Genomic DNA, 21461 nt, shown 5'->3' with positions numbered 1-21461 from the left:
GCATTGATGCAATAGCTCTATTGTATTAATTGGATTTAAATACAATAAATATGTAGTGTCCTAAATTTGGGAATTCATAATTAGAGATGAGCAAACTTACAGTAAATTTGATTCGTCACAAACTTCTCGGTTCAGCAGTTGATGACTTATCCTGCATAAATTAGTTCAGCTTTCAGGTACTCCGGTGGGCTGGAAAAGGTGGATACAGTCCTAGGAAAGAGTTTCCTAGGACTGTAACCACCTTTTCCAGCCCACGGGAGCACCTGAAAGCTGAACTAATTTATGCAGAATAAGTCATCAACTGCAGACCCGAGAAGTTTGTGACAAATCAAATTTACTGTAAGTTCGCTCATCTCTATTCATAATGAAAATGAAAAAAGGAACCTGACTAAACTGATACAAACTGTATCAAATTTAAGCATTATGGCATCCATCTGCATGCCACTAATCCCTTTTGTTATATTTTGACAATATATGTTTAATATATTAAGACTGAAGCTAGTGTGGAGCAAGATCTTTTGTGTATTAAATGGAAATAAAGGGTTCATTACCAAACAGCATTTTTAAGGGGTTCTCCGTTAGGCTTGCATTGAGGGGCGAAGCGTGACATCACACGGGGGCGGAGGCATGACGTCACACGCCGCCGGCCCTGTAGTCGCCTGTAATCAGACCCGGAGCGAACACGCTCCGGGGACTGATTACAAACGGGGTGCCGCGTGCATCCCCAGCTGCGGGACGCCCGCGATCAGGCATCTTATCCCCTATACTTTGGATAGGGGATAAGATGTGTAAGCACCGGAGAACCCCTTTAATGTTTACACAGACTAAAATTTGGCCACATATTTTTATTTTTTTATTTTACTTGCACGTGTTTAGCCACAATCTGAAAACGTGGTAGCAAAACAAGATTATGGCCACATTTTTACAGATTACACATGGAAATGTACACATAAACGAAATATGTGGCAAACTTTATACTATGTGAACATAGCCTAACATTAATTTATCCATTTAACAACAATGGAACATAAGGATTATATTGTTTACTATATTTCTGGATTTACAATACACAAAAAAAACTATTTTGTGTACATTATTGTAAACATAGCTTAGAAAGCAATCAAAATTGCATAAATGTTTTCTTATATTTAACTTTCTTTTTGTAAATAAACATTCTCATTCATTACAATTACTCTTACACAAATGCCACTTATTATTTTGGATACACCTTGAGAAGTATTATTCTCTGAAAGTATTGGAAAGGTTGGCAATAAATAGTAATTTTTAAGTTTATGCTATTATTATGAATGTGTTACATTGTATGTTGGTGTACAAAAAGACTCAGCAAAACTTCCTTTGGCTGTTATATTTATAAAAGCAGATGTTAACTGACTATAAAAATCTTTAACAGAGATTTTTGTGTACAAAATGGAATAGGGGAGTGAAATATAACATGCATTTATTTTATGAAAGAATATTCAATTCAAAATCACATTTAGCTAAGCAAACCATCAGTAAAAGGGAACCAATAATCAGATTTTACCCTATATAACGCTTGGCAAAGCATTAAATAAGGTATAATCTTTATGCTCACCATCCCCGGGTGACGCTCCTGCCCCCAGGGATGGTGAGGATATGAACTTGTAAACTAGTCCCCACCGGCTCCGCAAGTATTCCCCTGAGTGGGGAGCTCCTCTTACCTAGTCCTGTTACTTACGTCGGCAGTGACGCCCCTTTGGCTTGATTGACAGGCCATGTCATCGCTCTGCTCCATCTGTTGAGTGAGTAGAGTGATGGCGTGGCCCGTCAATCAAGCCGAGGGGGTGTCGCTGCCGGCTAAAATAAAGGGACTAGGTAAGAGGAGCTTCCAGCCCAGGGGACTACTTAGGGTCGCGGCGGTGACTAGTTTATAAGTGCATATCCTCCCCATCCCTCGGGGCAGGAGTGTCCCCCAGGGATGGTGAGGATAAAGATTTTACCCTATAATGCTTTGCCAAGCGTTATATAGGGTAAAAGCTGATGATTGGTTCCCTTTAAATCACAACTGTAGAACATATTCAAAGAATTTAGCACAACGTTTCTTATGATAGCTGCGCCTCATTTGGGTAAAATATGGCGCATGTTATCAGCGCCACATATTCAGATACCCCAGACAACACTTTTTAAAATCTAGCACAAATAGCACTGTTTGTGGCACTAATAAAATTGCACTAAACATGCAAGTCTTTGAATATGTCCCCCAATGCCTCTTTCTTAAGTTTATGGCATGGACAACAAATTAGATGGTAAATATAAAACTTACAACTCTATTCTATTATAAGAACCAAAAAGTCAAGTTTAATTCTCATATATTAGTATGATTTCATGCATATAGAACATTCTAACACTTGATAGAGGTCAACTTAAAGGAAAACGGTCACCCGTTCACCCACACTAAACCCAATACACCGGGTTATAGTGTGGGTGAACAGGAGACCGATGCAGAGTCTCACACTAAGATACCAACCTTCAGTCTGGTTGCTGGTCCCCCTAAAGATCAGCTTCTATCTTTGCTGAATTATGCGCTGGAGGCGGGCCCATCGTGTGAATTTTAATATTTATTGTTGCTGGTCACGTAAGCACTCATTAGCCCCAAGCACCCATGTGACCAGCAGCCATGAAGATTCAAATTGAAGATAGAAGCTGATCTTCAGAGGGACTGGGCACCGGATTGAAGGGAAGAATCTTAGTCAGAGACCCCACATTGGTCGCTTGTTCACCCACACTGTAACCCGGTGTATTAGGTTTGGTGTGGGTGAACAGGATGACTGTTATAAAAAAAAACAGCGCCACATATGTCCTCAGGTTATGTGTGGTATTGCACCTCAGTTCCATTAAAGTGAATGGAGCCAAGCTGCAAAACAACCTACAACCTGGGGGCATACATGGCGCTGTTTTTGGAAGAAATCAGATCTGTTTTTCTAATCATGGATAAATCATTTAACCTATTCTTTAGGGAGCACTATTTTTGGTATTCTATTGTTGACTTCATAATATATTCTGTAATCACTTTTCTTCATCTATTTGGGGATTTTTTTGTTTGGTAGAAAACTTTATATTCTATAAATCTTTAAAAGAAAGTATTAAAGTGTTGGTAATGCCATTGTATTTTTAATTTTCATTTTGAAAATTCACAATCCGTTGACTAAAAAAAGCACTCAATAAAACAAACATGAGATTCAATAAATAGTAATATTAAGAAGTGAAATTCAAAGCAAAATTTGGTTGTTTCTTTTTATTTTACTCTGCTTTGTTATATAATAAATGTCAATAAATGTATCATTTGACATTAATGTATCTGCAAATGCTAGCCAAATTACTACAGAGAATAAAAGAATCAAAAAAAGTATTGAAAAAATGAAAGAGAATCTGTCAGCAGGTTAGGGCATCCATAGAGGCCTTGAGTAACAACTCAGTATTCATGAGAAGGCGTTGTTAGTGGAGCTGGGGGTCGGCCATATCAGTGCACTTAGGGGTAAAGAAACACCTCTAGTGCACCAGTCTATTTTGCATATAAATAAAACTGATACTACAGATAAACTGCGCACTGGAGCACCATATTAACCACTTCGCTCTTTGGCGATTTTTCATTTTTGCACTTTTGTTTTTTCCTCCTCACCTTCTAAAAATCATAACACTTTCAATTTTCCACCTAAAGATGCATGTGAGGGTTTGTTCTTTGCGCCAACAATTTTACTTTATAGTAATATTAATAATTTTACCACAAAATCTATGGCGAAATCTGAAAAAAATTATTTGTGATGCAAAATAAAAGAAAATGAAAAAAGCCATTTTGTAATTTTTAGTGGCTTCTGTTTCTACGCAGTGCAGTTTTCAGTAAAAATTGCACCTTATATTTATTCTGTAGGTCCATATGGTCACAAGGATAACCAATTTATATAGATTTTATTTTATTTCACTACTAAAAAAATCATAGCTACATGCGCCAAAATTAATACGTTGAAAAATGTCCTCTTCTGACCCCTATAACCTTTTTATATTTCTCTATAAGGGGCAATATGAGGGCTCATTTATTGCACTGTGATCCGTGATATTTTATTGGCACCATTTTTGTTTTGATCTGACTTTTCGATCACTTTAAAAAAAAATTTATGGTATAAAAAGTGTCCATAAATACGCTATTTTGGACTTTGGAATTTTTTTCACGTGTACGTCATTGAGAGTGCAGTTTAATTAACAATTTGTTTTAAAAGTTCGGACATTTACACACGCGGCAATACCACATATGTTTATTTTTATTTATAGTTTTTTTTTTTTTTATGGGAAAAAGGGTGTGATTCTAACTTTAATTAGGAAAGGGGTTAAATCACATTAACTTTTTTCTTACACACCCATAGAGGGCTATAACATTGCATTCACTGATCTCTTACACTGTTCACTGCCATGCAATAGCATGGCATTGATCAGTGTTATCACCGCTCGACTGCTCTTGCCTGGATCTCTGGCATGGAGCAGTCATTCGGCGATCGGACTGCAAGGAGGAAGGTAGGTATCCTCCTCGCGTCCTGCAAGCTGTTGGGGATGCCAAACAGCTGAGCTAACCGGCAATTTTTACTTCCGTTTTAGACGCGGCGATCAAGTTTGATCGCCGTTCTAAAGGGTTTGTGCCAGACATCAGCCCGATCGGCGATGTCCGGAATTAGCCGTGAGTCCTGGTTGCTTAGAGCAACAGGGATCCTCTGGGTATGATGCGCGCTCAGCTGCTGAGCGCGCATCATACCTCAGGAGCTAAAAATGGATGTGAATGTACGTTCATTTGCAGCAAGGGGTTTTAAAGGTACAATGCTCGTGGTTATGGCCCCTATTAGCGAATGCCCTAACCTACTCACAGAATTACTTGAAATGTGAGTACATAGTAGTTTTATATTTTTATGTGCCTATAATTTTCCTAGTTTTGGCTTTGACAATTATTGTCACTGATAACATTTAGGACAATGCTAAAGGCTTAATTTGTAGCACATTAAATAAAATAAAAATTTAACATTTTTCTCAAGGGGCTCGATGCAATGGTGTCCCAATTTAATTCCTTAATGATGTAGTTCTCTTGTTTACCTTGAAATGAAGCATAGTATTATTTATAATTAAAGAGTACCTTTCATCAAATGTTTTTAAATATGCCAGACATTCAATATTAAACTGGTTTCTAATTGGTTTTAATTAAAAATGTTTACTTCTTTTATATGTATTTTATGTCTGAAAATCTGTCCACCAGGGGTCTCCCTAGGAGTCCCTGGCCACGAGCATTTCTATTGATTTTGGACTCACACCGGTCTGGCAGTGAGTCCAAAATTGCAGACCGCTGGCTGAGCACTTGACCAGCACAGTCAATCAGACAGGCGGGAGTGCTGTGCTCACTCAAATACCCCGCAGGGCTCTGTAGACTGAGGACAAGCGGGGTTCTGTGCACTGAGGACAAGCGGCGCTCTGTGCACTGAGGACAAGCAGGGCTCTGTACACTGAGGACAAGCAGGGCTCTGTACACTGAGGACAAGCAGGACTCTGTACATTGAGAACAAGCAGGGCTCTGTACACTGAGGACAAGCAGGGCCATGTACACTGAGGACAAGCAGGGCTCTGTACACTGAGGACAAGCGGCGCTCTGTGCAGTAAGGACAAGCAGGGCTCTGTGCACTGAGGACAAATGGGGCTCTGTAGACTGAGGACAAGCAGGGCTCTGTACACTGAGGACAAGCGGCACTCTGTGCAGTAAGGACAAGCAGGGCTCTTTACACTGAGGACAAGCAGGGTTCTGTACACTGAGGACAAGCAGGGCTCTGTACACTGAGGACAAGCAGGGCTCTGTACACTAAGGACAAGCAGGGCTCTGTGCAGTGAGGACAAGCGGTGCTCTGTACACTGAGGACAAGCGGGGCTCTGTGCAGTGAGGACAAGCAGGGCTCTGAAAATGCGTGCTCTGCAAATGCATGCTCATTCGCACCAATACGAATACTCTCCTTGGCGAAGTGAGGGCAGAAGCAGTCTCCCCAGCAGTCTTCAGTGACATAGCGCCTGCTGGGGCATGCCCACATTATCCTGCCAGTAGCTCACACTATGTGAGTAAGAAAAGAGGTAAGATACAGAGCTGTTTAAAGCTCTTTAAAGAAAATTAAGGGCAGGGGGGTGTTAGGAGTAGTTAGGGAACATAGCCTGAGTTAGTTTAGAAAAGTTTATTTAGTGACAGGTACTCTTTAAATACATGGTACAATAATTAAACAATTAGTTTCTTTATATCATACAATCAGTTGTTTTTTTTTTTTTATAAAAAAATTAATAGTTAACCATGTTTTAAGTCCTTTCATGATTTCATTTAGCAGATTGCACAACAATCCCTCCAGAATGGCCTTTTTAACTTAGAATAGGCGGAAATAGGAAAACAAACTCTAGTAATAAAAAGGTCTGAAAGGTGGATATTTACCACCTACTTGCTACATCATGCTTTAGCCATCAGTTTTTGGACATTAAAGATCCTTCTGAGTTTATGTAGTTGATTATGAAAGGCAAATAATAGAATAAATAAATGTTTATGATATCATACTGTAAAATGATATCCTTACAGTACATTCATTTACACTATCTGTATTGAGTAGAATACTACACTTGGAAAGTCATTATGAAAGCTAATCGATTAGCATCATATTGCAGTGCTTAGGTTTTCACACAACAAAATATTCACTCAGAAAATACTACAAATTTCATCCTAACAAAAATAGCAGCAGCATGAGCATGCTAAATACCGTTGGTATGTTTTCTAACCAAAATGATTCCGACTGAAGATCTCCCAGTCTTGAGAAAGTTTTGGTTAGCTTTTATATACAGAACCACATGTACTGTACAAAACTAGAGATGAAAAGATTTACACGGCACCCAAAGAGATTCACAAGGTCAAGCTCTCAAACATCCACCAAATGTATATGCAAATATTGTACAGTGTACACTTATTCACCTTTTGATAATTGATGCTCATAAAATCCTTTGAGTGTATATATGTCCTTGTGTTTGTACTCCTATTTGGCAAATCAAGCCATTCATTATACAATATAAGGCATTTCAGTTTGTTATTTTTTTTGTTGGTTTTTTTTGTTTGTTTTTTTCTTTTTTTCTTAAGAAGACTAACCAATATATTTGCACTTGACTAAAACAGGAGCATTCCAGATTTTTTTTCCACATACATTTATATATTAAAAGCATTAGTGCTCTTCTAAACACAGTGCACAATAATAAAATAGATCTGATGTACACAAGTAGACGCTTATAGGGCTGGGGTGCAACAAACTGAAGGTCAAATAAATTTTACAAATCATGTTGTACAGAAGCAATATTAAAGGGAGCCCTTTTACATAAAGTCATTGACGATGCAACAAAGAGATCATCATAGTTTGTTCAATAAAGCACATTTACTGTAGATTTCTGTTCTGATGGCATAGATGATGCAGCATTCCCACATGTTGCCACTGAGGATTTGACACTCCGACATGCAGACTTTGTAGGTGTCTCTGTGAATCTTTCACAGATGAATAAGTCACAGCATAGACACAGCCATTCTTCAATTGTCTCAGTCGAGCAACCTCATTTAAGGTAAATCCAAGGTAATTCTTTTGGCAGGATTTTGAATTAAGAAATGTAGATTTTGGTTTTCTAGGTCATAACTGACAACGATTACTACCAGATAAAAGCCAGAGCAGGACAAACTGAATGCCTATCATGGACCATAGCGAGGGAGTCAAACCAGATACACCACCACAATCACTGTCATCCTCCTACAAGAAAATAAAAAAAACAGAATGTATTAAGATATTTGTATTAAAATACTTGAGCTATTAATACAGAATATTTATCAAGTAAGTAACATGTTATAAATATTCTGGCATGAGACAATACGTTATCTTCTTGGTATACTGCTAAAGACAAAAATTATGTGACAAATAATTACAGTTTCAGGAAAAAGCCATTATAGCTTATGGACATCACACAAGGGAGAATGCCATTGGCAACATTACATGACACCCAATGATTTGCTTGTTCACACTGCCCTGCTTCACCAGGGAAAATGTGTGAGAATCTGAAATGTTGTTTTTTTTTTCTTATTGGTTTATTTTTTAAATTTATTTTCCCACAATAATACATTCAAAGAGTCCGTATATGTATATTCAGGTACTTCTGATACACCAACAATAAAAATAATACATTCGCAAGACTAACCCTAAGGGTCTATTCACCCGTGCGGAATTTCCGCACCAATTCCGCTTCCGCTTACTTGGGTGATTTTTAGCTTGTGCAGATTTTGTGTGGAATTGGTGCGGAATCACCGTTACTGGTGCGGAATCCATTCACCTCAAGCCCGCATTCGTTCTGGCTAGAGAGTGCAGACACTGTGTGGTCACTAATCAGCATTACTGACAATACAGATCAGCACAGGGGAAATCCATTGACCTCAAGCCTGCATCACTGCAGGCAGGGAGAGTTTAGAAGTTGTTTCATAGTCTGCCGATTGAGATAATCACAGGAAGCACTCCTCATTCAGACTGCAAGCAACCATAGTGCAGGCAGGGACAGTTCAGAAGTTTTTTCTGAGTCTGCTAATTGAGTTCAGAACTGGGAGCAATCCCCATTCAAAGACTGCAAGCAACCATAGTGCAGACAGGGACAGTTCAGAGTGAGAGAGTACACTTTTTTTCTGTTGCAACCATACATGGGTGTATTTCTACTTTTTTTCTGGTTAAAGTTAATAGGCACTAAGCACTAAAAGACTTACACACTAGATTGTTTTGCTTTTTTCTCTTACAACCGTACTGGAATGTATTACTGTAAAAAAAAAAAATATACGCACTCAGCAGTTCTACGTTTTTTCTGGTTAAAGCTAATAGGGGGCAGTAAGTGTAAAAGCACTAAAAGACTTATGCACTAGATTGTTACACTTATTACTGGTGCAACCGTACTGGGGCGTATTACTCTAAAAAAAGGGAAATTTATACGCACTCCGCAGTTCTACATTTTTTCTGTTTAAAGCTAATAGGGGGCAATAAGTGTAAAAGCACTAAAAGACTTCTGCACTAGATTGTAAAGCTAAATTCTGGTGCTACCATACTGGGGTGTATTACAAAAAAAAAAAGTGAAATATATATGCACACCGCAGTTCTACGTTTTTTCTAGTTAACCCCTTAAGGACCATGGGCGTACAGGTACGCCTTTGCTCCCTGGTACTTAAGGACCAAGGGAGTACCTGTACTCCCGTGGGAATTTCGGTCCCCGCCGGGTGGGGACCGGACCGGGGTGACTGCTGATATCAATCAGCAGGCACCCCGCGCAAATGCCCAGGGGGGATCATCAGACACCCCCATGTCGGCGATCGGCACAAATCGCAAGTGAATTCACACTTGCAATTTGCGTGATTCCAGGTCATTACGGGTCTATGGTGACCCAGTGACCCAGAATATAAGAGGAATCGCGGTTGTCTAAGACACCAATGATCCCCCCTGAAGGGATAGGAGTGAGGTGGCAGGGGTGCCACCCCTCCTATCCCTGCTATTGGGCGTCTAGAAGCGACGTCCAATAGCAGATCGGAGGTGGGGGGTTAACTTTCATTTTCCCCGTTCTGCCCACCCACAATAGGTGGGGCAGAACGAGGAAACGACAGAGGACCGGTGCCGAAGTCCACTTACCCCACGGGTGAGGCTGCGGGCGACGATCGTGTCGGAGATCGGAGGGCGGCGATGTCGCGCAGCTGGCTCCCTGGATCCGACGGAAGCTGGTAAGTTGCCTAGCAACATCTAGAGGGCTACAGTCTGAGACCACTATACAGTTGTCTCTACACTGTTGCCCTCCAGATGTTGCAAAACTACAACTCCCAGCATGCCAAGACAAGCTGTCATGTTGGGATTTGTAGTTTTGCAACAGCTGGAGGGCTACAGTTTGGATATCACTGTGCAGTGAACTGTGGCCCTCTAGATCTTGCAAAACTATAACTCCCAGCATGCCCACATAGCAGTTTTATGTCAGGGCATGCTGGGATTTGTAGTTTTGCAACATCTGGAGGGTCACAGTTTGAAGATCACAGTGCAGTGGTTTCTAAACTGTAGCCCTCCAGATGTTGCAAAACTGCAAATCCCAGCATGCCCAAACAGCAAACATCTGTCTCCGCATGCTGGGAGTTGTAGTTGCATACCTCCAGCTGTTGCATAACTTCATCTCCCAGCATGCACTTCGGCGATAATTATATGCTGGGAGTTGTAGTTTTGCAACAGCTGGAGGCACACTGGTTGGAAAATACTGAGTTAGGTAACAGAACCTAACCGAAGTGCATGCTGGGAGATGAAGTTATGCAACAGCTGGAGGTATGCAACTACAACTCCCAGCATGCGGAGACAGATGTTTGCTGTTTGGGCATGCTGGGATTTGCAGTTTTGCAACATCTGGAGGGCTTCAGTTTAGAAACCACTGCACTGTGATCTTCAAACTGTGACCCTCCAGATGTTGCAAAACTACAAATCCCAGCATGCCCAGACATAAAACCGCTATGTAGGGAGTTATAGTTTTGCAAGATCTAGAGGGCCACAGTTCACTGCACAGTGATATCCAAACTGTAGCCCTCCAGCTGTTGCAAAACTACAAATCCCAACATGACAGCTTGTCTTGGCATGCTGGGAGTTGTAGTTTTGCAACATCTGGAGGGCAACGGTGTAGAGACAACTGTATAGTGGTCTCAGACTGTAGCCCTCTAGATGTTGCTAGGCAACTTACCAGCTTTTTCGTTGGATCCAGGGAGCCAGCTGTGCAACATCGCCGCCCTCCGATCTCCGACACGATCGTTGCCCGCAGCCTCACCCGTGGGGTAAGTGGACTTCGGCACCGGTCCTCTGTCGTTTCCCCGTTCTGCCCCACCTATTGTGGGTGGGCAGAACGGGGAAAACGAAAGTTAACCCCCCACCTCCGATCTGCTATTGGACGTCGCTTCTAGACGCCCAATAGCAGGGATAGGAGGGGTGGCACTCCTGCCACCTCACTCCTATCCCTTCAGGGGGATTGTTGGTGTCTTAGACAACCGCAATTCCTCTTATATTCTGGGTCACTGGGTCACCATAGACCCGTAATGACCCGGAATCACGCAAATTGCAAGTGTGAATTCACTTGCGATTTGTGCCGATCGCCGACATGGGGGTGTCTGATGACCACCCCTGGGCATTTGCGCGGGGTGCCTGCTGATTGATATGCAAAAGTACAACTCCCAGCATGCACGGTCTGTCAGTACATGCTGGGAGTTGTTGTTTTGAAACAGCTGGAGGTTTGCCCCCCCCCCCCATGTGAATGTACAGGGAACATTCACACGGGCAGGTTAACAGTAAGTTTCCTGCTTCAAGTATGAGCTGCAGCAAATTTTTTGCCGCAGAGCAAACTCCTAGATGTAAGCTCACTGTAAACCTCCGCCAGTGTGAATGTACCCTAAAAACACTACACTACACTAACACATAAAAAAGGGTAAAACACTACATATACAACCCCTTACACTGTCCCCCCAATAAAAATGAAAAACGTATTGTACAGCAGTGTTTCCAAAATGGAGCCTCCAGCTGTTGCAAAGCAACAACTCCCAGCATTTCCAGACAGCCACTGACTGTCCAGGCATGCTGGGAGTTTAGCAACAGCTGGCTGGAGGCACCCTGTTTGGGAATCACTGGCGTAGAATCCCCCTATGTCCACCCCTATGCAATCCCTAATTTAGTCCTCAAATCCGCATGGTGCTCTCTCACTTCGGAGCCCTGTCGTATTTCAAGGAAACAGTTTAGTGCCACATATGGGGTATTTCCGTACTCGGGAGAAATTGCACTACAAATTTTGGGGGGCTTTTTCTCCTTTTACCCCTTATGAAAAGGAAAAATGGGGGTCTACACCAGCCTGTTAGTGTAAAAAAAAAATGACAGTAACATGCTGGTGTTGCCCTTTACTTTTTAAGGAGAAAGGAGAAAAAGACCCCCAAAATTTGTAACACAATTGCTTCTGAATACAGAAATACCCCATATGTGGGCGTAAAATGCTCTGCGGGCGCACTACAAGGCTCAGGAGTGAGAGCGCACCATGTACATTTGAGGCCTAAATTAGTGATTTGCACAGGGGTGGCTGATTTTACAGCGGTTCTGAAATAAACGCCAACAAATAAATACCCACATGTGACCCCATTTTGGAAACTACACCCCTCATGGAACATAACAAGGGGTATAGTGAACTTTAACACCCCACAGGTGTTTCACAAATTTTTATTAAAGTTGGATGGGAAAAAAAATAAATAAATAACTTTCACTAAAATGCTGGCGTTACCCTAAATTTTTCCTTTTCACAAGGGAAAATAGGAAAAAAGCCCCCCAAAATTTGTAACCCCATTTCTTCTGAGTAAGAACATACCCCATATGTGGATGTAAAGTGCTCTGCTGGCACACTACAATGCTCAGAAGAGAAGGAGTGCCAATGGGATTTTGAAGAGAAAATTTGTCCGGAATTGAAGGCCGGAATTGTGTTTACAAAGCCCCCATAGTGCCAGAACAATGGACCCCTCCCACATGTGACCCCATTTTGGAAACTACACCCCTCACAAAATGCAATAAGGGGTAAAGTGAGCATTTATGCCCCACAGGTGTCTGACAGATTTTTGGAACAGTGGTCCTTGAAAATGAAAAATTTTATTTTTCATTTGCTCAGCCCACTGTTCCAAAGATCTGTCAAACTCCAGTGGAGTGTAAATACTCACTGCACCCCTTATTAAAATCTGTGAGGGGTATAGTTTCCAAAATGGGGTCACATGTGGGGGGGTCCACTGTTCTGGCACCACGGGGGGCTTTGTAAACGCACTTGGCCCCTGACTTCCATTCCAAACAAATTCCCTTTCCAAAAGCTCAATGGCGCTCCTCCTCTTCTGTGCATTGTAGTGCGCCAGCAGAGCACTTGACGTCCACACATGGGGTATTTCCATACTCAGAAGAAATGGAGTTACAAATTTTGGGGGTAATTTTCTGCTATTACCCCTTGTAAAAAATGTAAAATTTGGGGAAAAAAATGCATTTTAGTGAAATATTTTTTTTTTTCATTTACACATCTAACTTGAACAAAAAGTTGTGAAATACCTGTGATGTGTTAAGGCTCACTGTACCCCTTGTTACGTTCCTTGAGGGGTGTAGTTTCCAAAATAGTATGCCATGTGTATTTTTTTTTTTTTTGCTGTTCTGGCACCATAGGGGCTTCCTAAATCCGACATGCCCCCAAAAACCATTTCAGCAAAATTTGCTTTCAAAAAGCCAAATGTGACTCCTTCTCTTCTGAGCATTATAGTTTGCCCGCAGAGCATTTTACGTCCTAACATGGGGTATTTCCATACTCAGAAGAGATGGGGTTACAAATTTTGAAGGGCATTTTCTCCCATTACCCTTTATAAAAATAGAAAATTTGGGGGGAAAAAAACTGTACTTTAGTGAAACATTTTATTTTTTCATTTACACATCCGACTTTAACGAAAAGTCATCAAACACCTGTGTGTTAAGGCTCAGTGGACCCCTTGTTACATACCTTGAGGGGTGTAGTTTCCAAAATGGTATGCCATGTGGTTTTTTTTCTGCTGTTCTGGCACCATAGGGGCTTCCTAAATGTGACATGCCCCCCAAAACCATTTCAGAAAAACTCACTCTCATAAATCCCATTGTCGCTCTTTCCCTTCTGAGCCCTCTACGGCTCCCGCTGAACACTTGACATACACATATGAGGTATTTCCTTACTCAAGAGAAATTGGGTTACAAATTTGTCTCCTTTTACCTCTTGTGAAAATTCAAAAACTGGGTCTACAAGAACATGCGAGTGTAAAAAATGAAGATTTTGAATTTACTCCTTTATTTTGCTGTTATTCCTGTGAAACACCTAAAGGGTTAACACACTTAATGCATGTCATTTTGAATACTTTGAGGGATGCAGTTTTTATAATGGGGTAATTTGTGGGGTATTTCTAATAAGAAGGCCCTTCAAATTCACTTCAAACCTGAACTGGTCCATGAAAAATTCCGATTTAGAAATTTTTTGGAAAAATTGGAAAATTGCTGCTGAACTTTGAAGCCCTCTGATGTCTTCCAAAAGTAAAAACCTGTCAACTTTATGATGCAAACATAAAGTAGACATATTGTATTTGTGAATCAAAATATAATTTATTTGGAATGTCTATTTTCCTTACAAGCAGAGAGCTTCAAAAATGCTAAATTTTCAATTTTTTCATCAAATTTTGGAATTTTTCACCAAGAAATTATGCAAGTATCGACAAAATGTTACTACTAACATAAAGTAGAATATGTCATGAAAAAAACAATCTTGGAATCAGAATGAAAGGCAAAAGCATCCCAGAGTTATTAATGCTTAAAGTTAAAGTGGTCAGATGTGCAAAAAACACTCTGGTCCTACAGTGAAAATTGGCCTGGTCCTTAAGGGGTTAAAGCTAATAGGGGCAGTATGTGTAAAAGCACTAAAAGACTTACGCACTAGATTGTTACACTTATTTCTGGTGCAACCGTACTGAGGCGTATTACTCAAAAAAAAAGGGAAATATATACGCACTTCGCAATTCTACATTTTTTCTGGTTAAAGCTAATAGTGGAAATTAGGTGTAAAAGCACTAAAAGACTTCCACACTAGATTGTTAAGCTTAATTCTGGTGCTACCATACTGGGGTGTGTTATAAAAAATAAAAAAAGTTTAATATAGATGCACTCCACTATTGTACTTGTTTACTGTTTAAAGTGTATAGTGGCCTGTTGGTGTAAAAGCAGGGATATATACACACACATTGAGTGTTCCGCAAGTTTTTGTTGCAGCCAAATAGGAGTGTATTTCTCTATAAAAACTAAAATATGTTTGCACACCACTGTTCTACAAGTATGTCAGGCAGAGAAATGCCAGGCCCTGCACAGAGGAGTGGCAGAGGCCTAAATTTATCAGGCGCAGGCAGAGGTCGCAGCAGAGTAGGGTCGCGTGGCAGCAGTAGTCGCAGCGAGAGGTCTGAGCTCCCGGTGTCAGCTAGCGGTCGTGTTTCGACCAGCAACCCAGCTGCCGTCATTGATTTGTTAACTCGGTCATCCACTTCATCCCAAGTGACATCCAACAGCCCCCGTCAACAGTCGGTGGATTCCTCAGACTCAACCCTCAGTTGGCATGGCCCGGAAGCAGTCCCTGTCCTCCAACTGCTTCTGTCCTATGCTGTTCCCTCCTCCAGAGAAGTAGAGTAAGCTCTGGGCTTAGCTCCACTATACAGCGAGGACGATCAACTAGAAGACAGTCAGTAGCTACTGCCCAGCCAAGATGTGGAGGAGACATCCACCGTTTACTCTGCTAGGCAGGCAAGTAATGAAGAGGAGAATGATGTGGGAGGTGGTGTTGCGAGCATTCAGGCTCCTGAAACAGACACCATTGAGGAACTTGAGGATGACATCAGTGACGTGCAGACACAACTCGATGATGATGAAGCCGATCGCACTTGGGAGCCGGTTGCAGAAGGGGCTTCACCATCATCAGGAGTAGAGGGTGGCAGGTTGCAGCAGCTGATCCAGCAAGGTGGCAGCATGGTTGGGAGTTAACACAGTGGCAGAAGTGGGAAGTCTGACACCAAACGTGTCACCTCTCCTCATGCTGCTGCCACCTCCATGCTCTGTCATTGTGCCGCCCTATGGTCTCATCATGCTGCTGCCACCTCCATGCTCTATCATTGTGCCGCTCTGCGGCCTACCTAGGCTGATGCCACCTCCAGGCTGTGACATTGTGCCGCCATGTGATCTCCTCAAGCTGCTGGCACATTAAACTTGTTAATCTCTTCAAAATCTTCAATTGACATTTAAAAATCTCTTCAATTGTGAGGCTCTATGGCCTCATCAGGCTGCTGCCACATCCAGGCTCCAAGGAAACGGGTTGGAGCGATAAAAATGAACCATAACATGGGACACGTCTTCAATCTGGTTGTCAAGTCGTTCCTTAAGTCTTCCACCCATCTGCAAGACATCCTAAAAATGGGCAGAAAACTTTGCATGCACTTCAGCCACTGGTCCACCGCAAAGCACACTCTCCTTAAAGGGGTACTCCGGTGCTTAGACATCTTATCCCCTATCCAAATGATAGGGGATAAGATGCCTGATCCCAGGGGTCCCGCCGCTGGGGACCCCCGGGATCTTGCACGCGGCACCCCGTTTGTAATCAGTCCCCGGAGCGTGTTCGCTCCGGGTCTGATTACCGGCGACCACAGGGCCGACGGCGTGTGATGTCAAACCTCCGCCCCTCAATGCAAGCCTATGGGAGGGGGCGTGATAGTTGTCACGCCCCCTCCCATAGAATAGTATTGAGGGGCAGAGCGTGAGGTCACACGCCGCCGGCCCCGTGATCAACAGTAATCAGACCCGGATCGAACACGCTCCAGGGACTGATTACAAACGGGGTGCCGCGTGCAAGATCACAGGGGTCCCCAGTGGCAGGACTCCCTCGATCAGGCATCTTATCCCTTATCCTTTGGATAGGGGATAAGATGTCTAAGCACTGGAGAACCCCTTTAAGCTACTCGTCATCATATATTAGCTCAGGAATTATTACAAGAATCCAAGGAAAAATAAATCATAACTGGTTAAATAACGCATCTGCAGTTTCATGTGCAGTTCCACAGTACCAGCCATGTTTACTTTACCAGATGTGCTTTATATTTTAGACAAGCATATGATACTGGCAGGATCTACCAAGTAGCCATCCTGGGTCAGGCCTGCACCACTGAGGGGGAGGACAAATTGACACACTACTTGGATCGAACCAACTTTTTCGCAAAATTCAGCAAATCGGCCGAATCAAATTTGTGAAAAATCCGCCTATCTCCAATGTGAACCTTAAAAATTGCATCCTTTATTTTGGTGAGTAAAGCAGTCTTCCATTGATTTGGCAATGCTCTTTTTGCTGATATACAAGTCATGCAATATAAACCTCTGAACTGGGCCAGAATCAAGTTTATTACTAAATATAACAACTTGGCAGTTTTTTAGATACTGCCACTGTAGTTTTTGAGCCGAAGACAGAAGTGTATTCAAAAGGAATGGAAAATATAGAAGAAGGATTTACACTTTTCCTTCCACATGGATCCACATTTTGCTTTGGCTCAAAAACTGCAATGGCAGTTTCCAAAAAAAACTGCCAACTGGAAACGCAGCCTGAGGAGACCAGTTAACCTCTCCCCCGATCACCTCTTAAACCAGACCTCTTCAGGATTGCCAAAAGCTTTTTCTTAGTGGGCATGCCCACAACCCTGCCAGCTCTTTTTTGAAATTTCTGGATACATTACCTTTAATCTTTCTGGGGTGTAGTGCCACCTAAATGCTGTTTTACCAGCCAATTCTACACGATCCACATACATATTAATAATATATCATATTAAATCATCTTTTCTACATATCTCCTGCAAATGTCTGTCCAGGGTCATGCTCCCAGGCCTAAAGAGGATAATTTTTTTTCAAAAGTATAAATGCCTACAAACATATCCTATATCGATCCTATACTTTTCTGAGAATTTGTCAAAAATTTTAATTAAGTTCCTGTCTATTTCTTGTTTGGACGGTTGCTGTTTTAGCAAGATATGTCGTAGATACTTAACCATCACAAGAGCACAGTGTGGATCAGTCTTGAATAAACGTCATTATATATACTGTAATGACCACTGAATATTTCCCACAACATTTGAATACTTGCAGTAAAATGAAGATAGAAGAAGTCATCACTGAAGAGGCAGCATTCACTGTGCATAAAGGCTCATCCTATCATTTATACGTAAAGCAGAATGTAGAAAAAAGAAAGAAACAAAAAGAAAGACACACACAATGATTTATCATGCAGCTGGCAAGCAGTTAGAAAAGAGACACAATTAACAGAGCAAACCTTAATAATACTAAAACAAAACAAAAAAAAAATTCAAATCCTTAAAACACCAACATGCATTGACACTAGAAGAGAATCATAATATACTTTCACACAACAATATACATTATAGGAGACCCCAGTGTGTTGATGTACATAAATGATTTTTTCATTTCTATTAAATCAAATTATCATGAATACATAATGATGATGAAGGTCCAATTTCTCTGACTAATGGTACGTTTACATGTGTGTATTTTCTGCTGCAGATTTGCTTCAGGAAATTTTGTTGCCCATTGAAGTCAATGAGCAGCAAAATCTGCAGCAAAAATATGCATATGTGAATGCACACTTAAAGTGCAAGACACTTCACACACGCAAACACACACAAACGTCTAGAACTTAACCCTATTTAAAAGGCTTTTTGCTCTTTTATAAAAAGCCATGAATAGTGACGTTGCCTTGACAACGACCTACAGGGACGTTCATGTGCAACGTCCCTGTGCGTTGTCGTCAAGGCAACGTCACTACTCCGGGGCCGAAGGACGGAGAAGAGGAACCCCCGGTGAAAATGGACAGCCAACAACGACTAACCACCCCCCCCCCCCGGACGGTCCCTGCAGCGTAGATGGCCCAGACCAGCTCACCCTAACTTCCCCCCGAGGGGAGGTGAGTACAAAACAAAAAGGGGGGGGGGGCTGGATGATGACGAAGGCCGCAGTGGTCTTCAACCAATGGCTGTCCGGGCATGCTGGGTGTTGTAGTTTTGCAACATCTGGAGGTCCGCAGGTTGAAGACCACTGATGAAGGGATTGACAGGCGGTGATGATGAGGGGGGGATGATGACGGGGGTCTGGATGATGACGGGGGTCTGGATGATGACATGGGGGGATGATGTATTTCCCACCCTAGGCTTATAGTCGAGTCAATAACTTTTCCTGGGTTTTAGGGGTAAAATTAGGGGCCTCGGCTTATATTCGGGTCGGCTCATACTCGACTATATACGGTATGTGAACATAGCCTGGGAAGAACCAACTTCTTTTTTTGCCTAGTGTAAGCCTCCTAGTGGCAGCAACATAATACCCATGGTCTCTGTGTTCCCCAATCAGGTGACAGAGAAAAAATTAGCACTGCCTTCTCTTAAATATAAGTAAAATGTGATGACCAGAAATCAGCACTTCAAGGTCATGTAACCACCAGGCTGGACTCACAACAGCCAGGTGAACAGTCCTGTCTTGCATTATGCATTTAGCAATAAATGCATAAGAAGAAACAGATACAATGGACACATTTAAAAAAAATTAAAACTTTCTAATGTACTTTCTAAAAAAAAAGTTTTCTATGTTTCATTTGTGTTGAAAAAAGCTGCCACTAGGTGTCTCCCTACTTGTCCAGATCCCATTTCCCCCTATCTCTTGCACAGACTTTGGACTTCTGCTGGCCTGGCAGAAGTCCAAAATCAGAAAATACAGCCTTATCCAATCATAGCTCATCTCACACACCAAACTGCTCAGGGCTGTGTGTAGCAGTGTGAGGGAGGAAGTTCTTCCCTGTATGGCTTCAGATGATGTCACACCTGCTGGGGAACGCCCCTTCCCAGTCTGTGAATGTGACTGAGACTGAGCAGAATATACAGAGCAATATCAAGGTAGAAAACTAACAAATAATACAAATAAAGGCAGGGGGTGAGTTTATCATGATGGGGGCAGTGAACTAGGAGGATGATAACATTTAACAAGATCATGAGAGGTACTCTTTAAGTGTCAAATTAACCCTCCAGCTTACAAGCAGATGTGTGAAATATCACAAATATGTGTGTCTTTCTATGTCATGAAAATGTAAATTGTTCCACATAACATCTTATCATCAACCTAACCTGCAAAAGTCGCCTATTTCATAAACAGATTTTGTTGTGTGAAAGTATATATGTTAATGTAAAAGTTAATGTTGAGACACAACTTTAACATAAAAAAAGAAAACTTAAAAAAAATATACATGCAGAATATTAAAGATGAACAAAGTACTTTGCGTTGTATATATATATATATATATATATATATATATATATATATATATATATATATATATATATATATATATATATATATATATATCAAGCAGTTAGTATAAAACTCACATACAGAAAACTAAGAAAGCGCATAAAGAAAACATTAATGGTGTTAAGTGATTGGCTGATGGCCCAATGATAATATAGTCCTTTTGGAGAAGTTGTTCAACCCTTTTAATTAGGAAAATTTACAAAGTTTTTAACACCTGTTTCCAGCACACTAAAGTCTGGTATTATCAAGTAAATCTGTACCCACATCTATCACCTTCAGCTGATCTTATTTCTTCCTAATAAACTTTTTAATTCAACAACAAGACTTACCAAGTCGTCTTGATCAAAGCAAGCATCTGGACCTTTTCTGTACCTTGGGTTCTGTGCAAGCAGGCATGGATCCGGTCCATTAGCTTAAGGTTTCCATTAGAGAAAATATTTTTGTATAGAAGCGATTTGCTATGCATTTACCAAATAAAAACAAAAATGTTTATACACTTTAGCAATCATGTGACTTTTCAAGGATGGAAATTAGCTTACTCTAATTTAATGGGGTACTTTGTTGCTAGACATCTTATCCCCTATACAAAGGATAGGGGATAGGATGTCTGATCACGAGGGTACAGCCGTTGGGACCCACACAATCTCCGTGCAGACACATGGCATTCTGAACACTATGTTCAGAACGCTGGATTTGGGAGGCCATGATCCTGACATCACGCGCCTGGTGCCGTCACACCACGTTTCATAGACATAAATGGAGGAGGCATGGCGAGACTTCACGACCACAGCTTCCTGAACTCAGAGTTCTGAACATAATGTTCAGAATGCTGGGTGTCTGCACGGAGATCGTGGGGAGTCCCAGTGGCAAGAGCCCTGCAATCACACAGCTTATACTCTTTCCTTTGGATAGGGCATAAGATGACTAGCAACGGAGTGTCCCTTTAAATGAATAAGACTGAACTGCAATACCTGGAGCAGCCACTTCTAAAGTAACTGAACTCTGCCTAGTTAAAAAAAATAAAAAAATGATTAGGATGTTGTGTTTGCTCGAGTGCCCCTGCACCTACAGTTAGTTGATCGGTGGGGGTGTCAGAAGTCTATCAATATTGCATTCCTAGATATTATATATTACTGGTTAATTAGTTTATTGCTTACATTGAAATAGCTAAGCCCATTATAACAAAGATTTCCTGTCCATACCTTCATAGACCAAAAACCTGTTTAGCAAGGACCCTCACCTTTTAGATACATTAAAGTATCAAAATCCTTGGTGAAACTTTATACTGTAAATCTGGGAATGTTACACAATAAAGCAATTTCCTAACAGACACTTTCTATGAAACTATTGTTAGCCTCCTGTAGAGTGGGTTATAAGTGCAATAACACTGCTTATATGGTTGTATTAAAAAAAAATGTGTGTATGTAAATCCCTTGTTACTTTTTT

At 41.4% G+C, this 21461-nt stretch overlaps 1 protein-coding gene across 7 annotated transcripts in view; it reads right to left on the bottom strand.

The window, feature by feature from the left end:
- Window positions 1-3247: 3247 nt before the first annotated feature.
- The window catches only part of CACNA2D1 (calcium voltage-gated channel auxiliary subunit alpha2delta 1), a 716537-nt gene continuing 698323 nt past the window's right edge, over window positions 3248-21461 (bottom strand). For all 7 annotated transcript variants that reach the window (XM_056573410.1, XM_056573413.1, XM_056573409.1 and 4 more), the window contains 2 exons: window positions 20345-20427; window positions 3248-7817 (listed from right to left, as the gene is read on the bottom strand). In XM_056573410.1, the coding sequence (XP_056429385.1) occupies window positions 7701-7817; window positions 20345-20427 (200 nt within the window). In that variant the 3' untranslated portion in view covers window positions 3248-7700. The remainder of the gene's footprint in view (window positions 7818-20344; window positions 20428-21461) is intronic.

This window comes from Hyla sarda, chromosome 4, assembly GCF_029499605.1.
Source record: "Hyla sarda isolate aHylSar1 chromosome 4, aHylSar1.hap1, whole genome shotgun sequence".
Lineage (NCBI taxonomy): Eukaryota > Metazoa > Chordata > Amphibia > Anura > Hylidae > Hyla > Hyla sarda.
This window is presented reverse-complemented; position numbering and strand designations above follow the sequence as displayed.